We start from the raw sequence: 12,115 nt of genomic DNA, 5'->3' as shown, positions 1-12,115 counted from the left end.
CTGCCCTGCTGTTTTTTTTTTCCCAAGACAATTTCACTACAACTCAAAGAATGATCTGATCAGGACAATCGATGAAAACAGCCTTTTGTGTCCTTGTTTGCATGCTGAAGTCTCCCAAATACCTTAGAACAGTCAGGTTATCAACATGTCCCAGCACTGTTATCTTTGTCAAGATTTGTCATTTGTTAACACAGAATCATAGAATGGCCTGGGTTGAAAAGGACCACAATGATCATCTCATTCCAACCCCCTGCTATGTGCAGGATCACCAAGCTGCCCAGAGCCACATCCAGCCTGGCCTTGAATGCCTCCAGGGAATGCTTCCTACAGCACCTCTGGACAAAGACTATGTTACTGCATGTCTACATTCATAAACATGTACGTATGTAAAGCTATAGAAGCATATATATGCATACATTTTTGAAGTACACTCCACAGCACCCAGAACAGCTGTTTCAATTCCAGTATGTCAGCATCAAGGAAAGGTAACTACTTCAGAGACCACCAACACTGAGATTCTGCCTTGTGTTGCCCCAGGGAAACAAAAACCACCTCCCACAGGACTTGCACTTCTCTAGGCTCTCACTGTCCAAACTCTATCCAGGAGAGCTCCATAAAGATGAACATGGAAAGTACTACTTCAGCCTCTCTTTAAGAGACATATGTACATGTGTATGGAGGATGACAGAGCAAGGGAGCCAATCCATTTGCAAATAAATGTTTTCTGCAACTTCTCCCTCACAAAACCTACATACACACATATTCTAAATCTACTGTTTTAACTGTGTTCCTCACTGCAAAATGCAAATGTGACTTAAGTTTCCATAAAGCAGAAGTTCTATGGTAGACAATACCATTATGATTTTGCACCTCAGGCACCATACCTTCAAATCCAGCTTAGTGTTTACAGGCTCTTGGGCTGCACAAACAGACGAGGTATTTACTTCTGATTTAGATGTCTGCTGAGCATCTTCAGGTTGCAGCTTCATCGCGTGGTTATCAGCAGTGGATCCAATCCCAAAGAAATCCAGTATCACCACCCAGGTTTGCAGAGTTATTAAGACATCCAGGCAATTGAAATCGACATCTATGCTGCGATTAATCTTGCTATAGCGAGAGGAAAACTCAGGATGTTTCCTATCCACTAGAAATACATTGATATGAACCAATGAATCATCAAAGTGACTTTTTCCACAGGGCAGCTTGGATCTATCTGCTGTTGGAGAAGGAGGTGGAGTCAGTGGGTATTCAGAATCAGCATCTTCTTTTTGTTTCTTACGTGAGGCACAAACTGGTCTTTGGTAAAGCTGGAAAACATTGGATGCTTCTTCCATATGAGATGGCAGGGAGCGTGGCATATCTGGATATTCAACATTGGATACTGAGGGACATGACTGTGAAAGGTATTCCTTGTGTGCTAAACTGGATGGCTTGGGTGCTCCACGGGACACCATCAGATTCTTATACACAGAGTCTGGTTTTTTTTCTAGAAGATCTTCCATTAGCAGTGAACGCAAGGCAATCTGAATAGACAAAGTCTGAGGATGATCTTTAGTAAACTCAACATCAAAATCCTGAAACTTAAGGCTGACAAGGCCTTGTGCACCGAGTGTAAGATCACCACTTAACTGAACCTGGAGCTCAGAGATGTGGAAGTTTGCTTGAATCTGAGTGAAAGACTTTGTTTCCCTGATAGCTAATGACTTGTTTGGAACAGAATTAAAACTGGAGTGGCTGAATAAGCCATTTTCCTTCCGTTCACTTGAGAATTCTGTGCCTGTATTGAGAGCTGATACTGATGGAGAACTGTGACAAGTCGAAGATGCAGCAGCAGCTGGAAATTTGTTCAAGTCTTCATTGTAAATTAAATTATCCAGGGTTTGCAGGACCTGTTCATACACATGTTTTGCTAACACAACCTACAATGCAGAAAAAAACAACCACAGTCAACACGGTAGCTCTCTGTAACACTGAAATAACTACCTGTATCTGAAGATACTTCCCTGAAAAATTCGTATCCAATATGGAGAAAAATGTATTTATATTGATAATAGGATTACTAAGTTACCATACCTGAAGAGGGTTCACAAATTTCCCTTCAATTTTCATGATGTTTGTGATTCCAAAGTCTTCATTACTCAGCGGGAATGTTACATCTAAATCTCTCCCTAGGGGTATCTTTTCTAATTTAAACTGGATGGTGGTGTTATTCAGAATGTGGAAAGCTGTTAAGAAAAAGTGAAATGAGAACAATGTTATAATACATGAATTGATTATCGTATAAAGACTGCACAGCAGGGATGATGCAGGAGCTATGAACCAAGATTTCTCAGCAATGTTGGCCCTGTTTTGTTAAATTTCTGCACGAAAGACATTATTCAGTTCTTGATTAGGAAAATAAAAATGGATACAAATAAAAGGACTTGCTCATTTTATTTAAAATTGAGCAGCATATTTCAGGATGGGGTGAGGCAGTACATAAGCAAGCCTACAACCGAAACACATTTTTAGCCCTCTCTCCCATTAATATTAAAAATAATAAAGAGTCCTTTGATTAACATACCATGGCCTTTATGTAATGATTCAAAGAAGTCGTGACGAGTAAATTGGGATTCCTCCTGGCTATTAATACTAGCAGGACCTGAAGAATGAAGACCCTGAGATATTTCACTTGCAGACTCCTTCTTGCTCATAAACTGGCTGGTATTTAAAGAATACATTTTAATATCTTTTATTTCAACTTGCAGTCTATCACTTGTAGACTCATCTTCTCCTGGTACAAAATTCTGTATAGATATTTGTCCTAGGTGACCTACAAGCAGCTCAGGGCTACCAGGCTTTCGAGGTATTGAGACAATTGGTGATTCAATGTTGATGTTCAATATAAGCTTAATAGTATCACTTTTGAGAGGTGGTGATCCAAATGCAAAGCCATCATTATCTTCTAAGCTGGCAACATCTCTTGATCTTGGCGTCGTATCAAACAAAGAAACCATTTCACTGTATTCAGCAGTTTTAGTTGCCAAGACTGTAGTAACTTTTGAAGCTGCACTTTTCAGCATGCTGCGGAAATTCTCTTCCAATTCATCCATTGACAAAGTCAGTTCTTTCAGAAATTTAGCAGAGTGGTTGTAGTGTAAGGAGGCCATTCTGAGATTGAGAGAGCATTCCTCTTTTGACTTTTCAGTCAGAGTAAAACTTAACGCATCTGGAAGGCCACTTCCATCATCAAGTCTAAAGAATAAAGATTCAAAGTAGTCTACATCACCAATGAGATTTTCATACCTTCCTGTATTCCCTATGCTGACAACATACTGGTTCTTAACACTGTCTTGCGTTAAATCCATCAGGTGAAGACATCCAAGAGAGCCATTCACATCAAACTTACTACACATGGAAACATTGACTTTGGTACCACCAATACTGGCTGTTGCAATTTTTCTGCCATATTTTTCTCCATTTGTCATTCCAACTGTCCTGAGGAGGAGGATATTCAACCAGTGAATATCAACTGCTACCTCTGTATTCTGTACGTAAGTAGACTGAAAGGTTTCCTGCTCCCTCCAATCTCTTTCCGTGTTGTCCATTAAAGGTTGAGGACTGGAATCTTCTTTCTCCTTCGGGAAAGATTTCTGGAGAAACCCAATCAGTTCAACAATTGTCTCTGGATTGAGGATGATATCCAGGTTGTTCACCTGTACAGAGATCACCTGCAGGCTGCTATCCAAATTCATTGATGGGCATTCTGCGCTCACAAACTGATACTCTAATTTTATCAAAGACTCTTGATCTTTTCCACTGTTGCCAGATGAAGTATTTGATGCAGCAGCACATCTCTCTGTCAGACTGGATGCGTCAATGGGATGTGCATCACACGGTCCGTAAACTGGTGACTGAGCCCTGCTGTCTCTGAGACTTCCTGTTGGCACATCAAAACTCAGATTCTTATGAGAAGCCATCAAAAGGTCAAAATCTGTTCCATATGTTTGCATAGTATCAACAAGTAACAGTCCATGAACAGTCAGAGACACTTCTGCATCGTAAGGCCTTTTCACAAAATGGGCATTGGTGCCAAAAACCTTCAGTACAGAAATATACCGTCCATTACTTTCAACCCCCAGCTGCATACAGTTTACTTTGAACTCAGCCAGTAGCAGCTGAGATTCAACAAGAACTTCCCTGGTATGCTGCTCGAGCATCACAACGCTCTGCGTCAGATTCATTACAGAATCATGCAAAGTGCCAAGCTGGTCTACCTCCAGAAAAATCTTATCTTTCCCTAGATTGAGGCCATCTGATGACTTCGTTTCAGATGCACTCAGCTGTGTGCAACAGTTCTTCAAAGCCAATATTTTATCTTCATTGATATGAATTTTCAAGTCCGGTAAACTGCCAGACAAGACAGCTCCTGGGTATTTGGGGTCAGATGTGTATATCAATCTGCGCTCCAACTGCAGGTGAACATTGAATTTTTCTACCACATGTGTTGGACCCACATCACTGTCCTGAACGTGTTTCCAGTTGTCTTTCACTCGACCCACCATGATCTGAAGATCCAGAAATGAAAGCGTGTATCTCTCGTACATTTTCTTACTCATTAAGTGTGCTTGTAACTGCTCTTCACTTATTTCTACTCCAGTAAATTCAGAGAGTTTGATTCCACTGTTAGTGCTGGTTTCAGGTGGTGGAGTATTGGGAGGAGTTGCAAGAGGTGTTTTATATTCCTCATCACTTAACTCATTGAATTCTGGTGAAAAAGTATCCGCATTCCTTTTAGATTCTTCTGTGGATTAAAAAAAATAATAAAAATCAAACAAATAAATAAGCAAACAGAAGTATTCCCGCCCTCCTTGGGTATTTCCCATCATTACCTGATCATCCTGATTGATGCTGTATTTTTAAAACACAGGGTACATCCGGTACTGTCCTTGCCCCTTTCACTGTCACTTTCTCTTTTCTCAACAGGAAATCTACTACACTTCTTTTACATGGATGCAGATGTCAGTCACAATGTATTAAAAAAAATCTATTAAAAGACACTATTTTCTCATTTTTTAATCCACTTTCTACTACTACAAGCTTTACTGTTATCAGAAGCTGTTTAAATAAAGAAATGAAATAATCCATTAACCTGCCTATGCAAGCCTTTCGAGACCCTTCAGGATTTGATCATAAATTCCTTTAAATCATCTAAAAGAAATACTTAACTACAATATATTGCTGATCCAATATGTGAGAACTTTATTTTAAACTGTATATTTTTAAACCTCTTTTTATCATGAGAAAAAGATTTTTTCTACTCTGCAAAGCAGGGATTCCATCTTCCAAATTTTCTTGTAGCTCAAACTACTCCTACCAGGCTGATGCATTGGTTCCAAAGGGAAACAAAGATGTAACTTCTGTAAACAATTTTTGTTCTTGTTCTAGTTTGCCCTGACACCGAAGTTACTGCACAGTACACAAAACATCACTGTAGATAATTCTGAGCTCAACACCTTGACTTTTCACTGCACCACAAAACTACTCACCCTGGAGCTGCACTTTTTAAAAATTGAATGAATAGCCCATTGGTATCTCTTTCATTTTTTAAATATTTAAACATATTGGCACACACCATACGCTCAAATTTCATTTTAATTTTCGTTCACTGTTTTCCCAATGGAACAGGAAGGAAGCAATGAGTTGTTTAAGAAGCAATGATTTTAACTTCTAACATAAGCAAAGGACACAATTTTCCATTCATTTCTATTAATTAGCTGCCCACACATGCTAAGAACAGATCCATATGACTTCAGAGCTGGAGGGCTTATTCAAAGCATACTCTCACTGGGAACATTGTCCCCAGAAAGTATTCAACAGCTAAGTTTTGTATCCCTCGAAACAAAAATCTCATCTTTGGTAAAGGGCCTGAAACACTAGCTTCACACCTGCTTAAAGCCTTCAAGAGGTATAAGATTATAAGGAGATTATTTCATTTAATAAGTAACCTCAGACCCCTGCCCTAAAGAAAACCCGTGTCCAACTTTCCATTACTTTTAAAAAACACCAGCTAAATATTAATTCAAAAACTATCACTAACAGCAGAATTGTTTGTGAAACTACAGGTGTACAGAGGAACAACTCTTGAGACACCTCTACTTTCCACAAAGAAACAGGAGTTTCTGGGAGAAGGTGGAAGGAAAACGAAAACTACAATAATACCAAACCATACCTTGAGAATTGGTTAGCAGTATTCTTCCCAGATCTATAACAACTAACACTGGATCCACAAATTTGAAATCATCAGGAAAGATCACCTGAGGGGCAGAAATATCAAGGCACACTGTCCAGCTTTTGCTGTTTTCCTGGAAGTTTAAGAAGAAAGAAAAAATGACTCACAACACAGAAATAAAATCAAATAAAAATGCCATGCCAAACATATCACCCCAGTTAGGCACTTTTCCACTGTCACATCTCACAGTCAATAGCAGAAAAATACAGCTCTGCTATTGAGGTTTTCAAGTGCTAAACCATTTGTCAAGAAAGCCAACGCAACCACTTGTGGCCAACAACTTACAATGAAGTCTCCTACTAGCAAACGATCAATAGTTTGCCTGATTTCAGCTTTCGTCTGCATTTTCAGCTTGTTGTACTGTCTTCTGGCAGCTTCAGCCACTTTGGCCTCTAATTCAGACTGATATCCAAAACCTGTGCAGGACATTTAAAAAAGAAATAGGTATTAATTTTGTTTAGCTGTTATTTAATTAGGAAGAAAAAAAAAAAAAAAAAAAAGACTTATATTTACTTATTCTGACAGAGAATCAGTTCATTTTAGCAATAAAATGTAAGATAAGAACACAATTTTGCCTGTATCTATTCGTAGTCCAGAATAACTTGTTGCTCTCCATGCTTTTCCAGGAAAGCTTACAGAAGTGTTCTGCCTTAGTTAAGTATTTAATTCAGGTGGCACGAACACTCATCACGTGGTATAGCAACAACTTGCAATTTGAAAGTGAAAGTTACAGGAGTCTGCCCAAGGGAAATTGATTAAACAGGAAAATCACTCAGAGACAGCTCAGAAAAATCTCAGAAATTCAAATTTGAATTTAAAGAGGAGATTTGATTAGTGCTTTAAATTTCTAAGGATAAAAATAAAGACATCACAAAAAAGAAAAAACAAAAAGCCACACAAAAATACATATTAAAGGTTAACCTGAGGCATGAACCCTTCCCTTGTAGAAGAAGTCAGCTACTTTCTTAATGGCTTGGGGATTGTAAATAATATTTAGAGGTCTGGTGCTGACTTCCAGGCGCCTCTCAAAATTGCTGTGGATAGGATTTCTTTCATAGAGCATCTCAAACACTGGGGCATCGGGATCTGCAATGGAATACAAAACAAGTTACACAAACAACAAAACTACTGGGGGAGAAAAAAAAAACAACAAAAGACACACAAAGAAACACTACCAAAAAAACCAAACAAAACAGACACAAAAATCAAAACCCCAAGTACTGAATAACTGACTTCTGGTTGGTACAGCACACTCGCTTTTAAAAACAGGCTCAAGCACCTACCAGCACTTTGGTTCGTCATTTCAGATGACAAATTCTGGAGCCCAAAGGAAGATACGCAGCCAACCTCTTTTTGCTTGTAACAATTTAAGAGAGAGAAAAAAAAAAAGTGAGAAAAAAGTCAACTAACTCAAAACAAAGTTTTTTATGACCTTTTTATGCATTTTTTCTTTGATACAGTCAAACAAGAAGGAAGCACAACTATCTCATGGAGCAGCCAAAGCCTGAAGTGCAAGTTTCAGTCTGTTTTCTACAAACTAAAAAGCAAAAGCAGGGTAAAATTCTCATAGAATTAGACTGAAACTTTTTTTTTCTGCTTAGAAGAGATATTTCAAATCTCTACAGTTATTCATTAGGAAGAAGAAACAGCTTTTGCATTCCTGGTTCTCTATTTCTACTCACTGCAACAGCAAGCAGGTGAAATAAATCCTTACTCAGTTGGAGCAAACAACTCTATGAAAATGACCAATTACTGATTAAGCAGCAATGTTGACTGCTCCAAAATGAAAGCCTGTTCAAGTACGTTATTCTCTTCCCAAAGTGTAACTGTAATGTTGAAGCTGCAAGCACACAGAGCAAACAGTGGAGATTTCTATGAGTTATCCTTAGAAAAGGAGGGCAAAAGTACATTCAAGAAATGGAGATTTTTCTTCAAAGCTCATTTCCTCTTTCAGGGATAAGACACAAACCAAGGGAAACAGCTGTGCTGCATTTTGTAACGTTTACTCTTTTCATACGCACACATCTTACACAGTAATTCAGGGTCTGTTCACCTACAGGATTAGGGAAAACGAGGACAGGGAATATGGTCCCTTCAGTTGCCAAATCCCTCAGAAAAAGTCCACCAAGCTGCACTTTTAGAAGGGAAGAATTTCTGCGAGGAAGGGATTCTGCTAAGATCTTCACACCTGCAACACAAAGACAAAATCATTTTATTTCTCCTAGTAGGCAGCACAGCATTTATTTCTATTTTCACTTTCTCCAAGCTGGCTTGGTGAACTCATTTTAAACTTCGTTTCAGTATAAAAATGTTTAAAACTGATTAAAAAGAAGTCAGAGGAAGGTCACAAGGTGGACAAAGCTCCTTTTCTATGACAAAGAGCAAACAGAAATTGACTCAATACCTGAAAACTCCAGCTGCATAAAAGCACTCTCCTCAGCACGTGCCACTTTCTTCTCCTTATGCAACAGAGTGAAAGAGCCACCTTGCAACTGCAGGTTTAGTTTAGCAAATACGTGATCTCTCTTTGTGAATGTATTCATGCTGGAGGCATCTGCAGCAGGATCAAAAAAATCATCTGCACCTAATAAAAAACAACAACAAAAGATCATTTATGTAACATAACTCAAGTTTCTGGAAGGTTACTAAAGAACAGAAGGGTTTCTTTGAATTGTAAGATAATTATTTCCCCATCTCTAAGGGGGGGGGGTAAAAAAAGAAACAAAAACCCATGCAGACACACCTCTTTCCTTAACAAAACCAAAAGCTCAGAAGAACTTTCCCATTGCAATTAAGGAGCAATAAACCTAAATTTAAGATGGCCCCAACAACCCAGTACAGTCACAGCATACATTACCCCTACCCACTTGAATGGAAATGTCTCAAAACTCTTTGCCACAAACATCTAAAGCATTTAGAAGTAGACGTATTCTATGTATCATTCTAGTAATAGGGATACACCAGTACTGAAGAGGGTTTTTTTTTCCTGTTCATGCTTGTGAGCAGCCTTAAAAAGAAACACAAAACCCCACAGTCATACCTAGCATGTCTTCTGGATTCCACTGCTCCTGGGAGTCTGGCAAAAGCCCTTCAAAAGGTTCACCTTCGTAAGGCTGCTGTGTGTATCCATACCAACCTCCCCAACCAGGAAACCAAGACTGAAGGTACTGCAGCATCCCAGTGCTACTGCCATGTGCAGATTCTGCTGAAGGAGAAGCTCCAGGAGAATCAGGCAATGGTTCTTTAATGCTCTGTATATGAACATTAAAGACATAAATGCTTATAAATGGAAGAACATCACAAGCACACAAAACTTAATAGTATCAAGATATAATTCCACCTACTTCACACTCTTACATTCAGTATACCAGTATCTGAGATGGAACAAATGCTGGCAAGAGTACTATTGAGGAAGACCATCATATGATGGTCACAAACTCACTATGAAAGGTGACACAAAACTGACAGTGGAGGAATCAAGCATTGTCTGCAACACTAGCACTGATGCCACACTTCAAAAATCAAAACTAATACAAGCTAACACTCTCTAGGAGTGAACACAACCCAAAATAATTCACATCAAGATTTTAAATACTGTCATGGATGCAGAATGCTTCTCACCTCAGCTAGGTCATGAAATTTATCATGAACTATCTCACAGAGGATCTTCAATTCTTCATAAGTTTGCTCGTCCTCAATGCGATGCATTTCTGCCTAAGAAGACAAAAAAGATGAAGTAGCTGTTCTAAAAGGATCTTGGCTCACAAAAACATTTAACATCTCTACAATACAATTAGGATTCATGGCAAACCAGCACAGTGCTCATGTCAGGATCCAAACGCCTAAGCACAGGAAATCACACAGGCAACCACAATACTGACATTCTCACTATCTCAAATCCCTTTGTACTGCAAGGTACATTATTTTAATAATACTTTCAATAGTAAAAACCAATTATATCCTCCTGTCATGAATCAAGAGCAAAGTTCAGCACAAAATCTAAACCATGGAAGGATGAGCAAAGAACCTTTTATCTTGAATATCAAAGTAGCTGAACTGTGTAAAATTCATATTCAGTTACTCAAGCCTGGTGTCATGGCGTTTGACTTTATCTTCTCTGCACTGATTAAGAAGCTCTTTCTGGAAGCTTATGGTTCAACCAAGTAGTTTTCCAATGGCATTGCCACTGTTATGTTTCACAGTTCTGCTGAAGACACTGCATTAAATAAAACTCTCATCTTTTATATTATGGTTCTTGCTTTGACAGTTATTATAAAAGCTCCCAGTATGTGAGGTACCCTTACAGTTCACATCCAAATAACACAAGGAAGGATTACATCCAAATTCAGGTTTCAGTAAGATTGCATAAGAAAGGTGTGCATGATGGATTTGAGGGAAAAGTCCCACTGCTCCAACAGATAGGAAGCAATTAATTACAGCCCACATGGTTTCTCCCTCCTCAAGTAGAACACAGGTTCATTACATTCTGCTCCTAAATTCTCAAGCCTAACATTAAGTGGAGGAAAAAAAAAGAAGTAGAAAAAAAAAAAAAATTTGACAGAAGACAATTCATCTACACCACAAAATCCCGGATCTAAATACCTGCTCTGCAGCAGTGAGCAGCTCCCCCTTCAACTTGCAATAATACAAGTCAGTATAAGATACTGCATCCTGGGCCCGATGTAACACAAACTCCCATGTAGAACGCTGCCTCTGCTCCCTGATCTCCGAAAGGTTGGCATTCAAAGCAAAGATCCACCACTCCCGGCAACTGAAATGTTTTTAAGTTATTAGAGCACTGATATTTACCAAAAATAACAAGAAAAAAAAAGAAGAATGCATGTCAAACTGGTCCAAAAGGAGCCCAGGGAGAAAACAAAGGGAACTGGTTAGAAAAGGCACTGGTATTACAGACAGCACATACGGGTTTGTTCTGCAAGTTGAGTAGTATCAAACTGGTGCTATTCAATTTGGATTACATGGGCATATTTAAAAGTTTTATGAGGTAAGGAAACACAACACGAAAATTTAAATTCTAACACATGACTGCTGTATCATTTCTTACAAATATCTGTCTTCATTCAACTCTGCCTAGTGCAGGTTTCAATGTCACACTAATTCAACAACACATCCACAGATATACTTACTTCTCCGTTACTGTAACCTTTGGTCTCCACTTTCTGAATTTAAGCTGCCGTTCCTTTCTAGCCAGTTCCTTTAGAAATGCCATGATCTGCTGATACTGCATCTTTTAGTTAAAGAGCAGAAAGATAATTAGACAATACTGGAGTGCTTTCCAAATGAAAAGGGAGGGAGAGGTGAAACAACCACAGGTTTTGTTTATCTGCACTGACAGTCTGCAAACAGTTTCAGAATCAAGATCAATGTTTATCATGCCATTGCTCTCTGGTGTCACATTATCCCAGCAAAAACTCAATTTACAAACTTCCTATTTGGAAGACTTGATTTTAAATCAAATTCTTTAATGTACTCCTTTCACTTGTCTCTAAAGCTAAAGCTTTAAGAAAATACTGATTTTAGGCTATTGCTATTTAATCTGTTACAAACACTGCCAATTTTGCAACCAGGAAGGTGAAAAAATTGCAACAATCCTACATTGTTTGAAACAGCAACTTTTCTTTTAGAGATAGGTAATTCAAGACTTCATTTTCTTTCATTGTCATTTGCTCTGGGCAGCCCAGTCTGCTGGTTGGTGACCCTGCACATAGCAGGGGGTTGAAACTCAATGATCATCATGGTCCTTTTCAACCCAGGCCATTCTATAATTCTATGATTTTACCAGCAGAATCTTCAGGAACATATGAACAACAGTCAGCAGGTGGG

General features: G+C 38.7%; 1 protein-coding gene across 3 annotated transcripts in view; it reads right to left on the bottom strand.

The window, feature by feature from the left end:
* VPS13D (vacuolar protein sorting 13 homolog D) overlaps positions 1–12,115 on the bottom strand; it is an 87,956-nt gene that overhangs the window by 69,156 nt on the left and 6,685 nt on the right. For all 3 annotated transcript variants that reach the window (XM_042831608.1, XM_042831609.1, XM_042831610.1), the window contains exons 9-21: positions 11,419–11,519; positions 10,874–11,042; positions 9,893–9,985; positions 9,312–9,522; positions 8,676–8,855; positions 8,329–8,459; positions 7,555–7,627; positions 7,193–7,357; positions 6,557–6,687; positions 6,212–6,344; positions 2,564–4,783; positions 2,074–2,225; positions 885–1,919 (exon numbers count right to left, since the gene is read on the bottom strand). In XM_042831608.1, coding sequence (XP_042687542.1) covers positions 885–1,919; positions 2,074–2,225; positions 2,564–4,783; positions 6,212–6,344; positions 6,557–6,687; positions 7,193–7,357; positions 7,555–7,627; positions 8,329–8,459; positions 8,676–8,855; positions 9,312–9,522; positions 9,893–9,985; positions 10,874–11,042; positions 11,419–11,519 — 4,794 coding nt within the window. The remainder of the gene's footprint in view (positions 1–884; positions 1,920–2,073; positions 2,226–2,563; positions 4,784–6,211; positions 6,345–6,556; positions 6,688–7,192; positions 7,358–7,554; positions 7,628–8,328; positions 8,460–8,675; positions 8,856–9,311; positions 9,523–9,892; positions 9,986–10,873; positions 11,043–11,418; positions 11,520–12,115) is intronic.

The sequence above is a fragment of the Centrocercus urophasianus genome, unplaced genomic scaffold, assembly GCF_019232065.1.
Source record: "Centrocercus urophasianus isolate 14NV4802_14NV808 unplaced genomic scaffold, USGS_Curo_1.0 seq_36, whole genome shotgun sequence".
NCBI classification, from domain to species: domain Eukaryota; kingdom Metazoa; phylum Chordata; class Aves; order Galliformes; family Phasianidae; genus Centrocercus; species Centrocercus urophasianus.
This window is presented reverse-complemented; position numbering and strand designations above follow the sequence as displayed.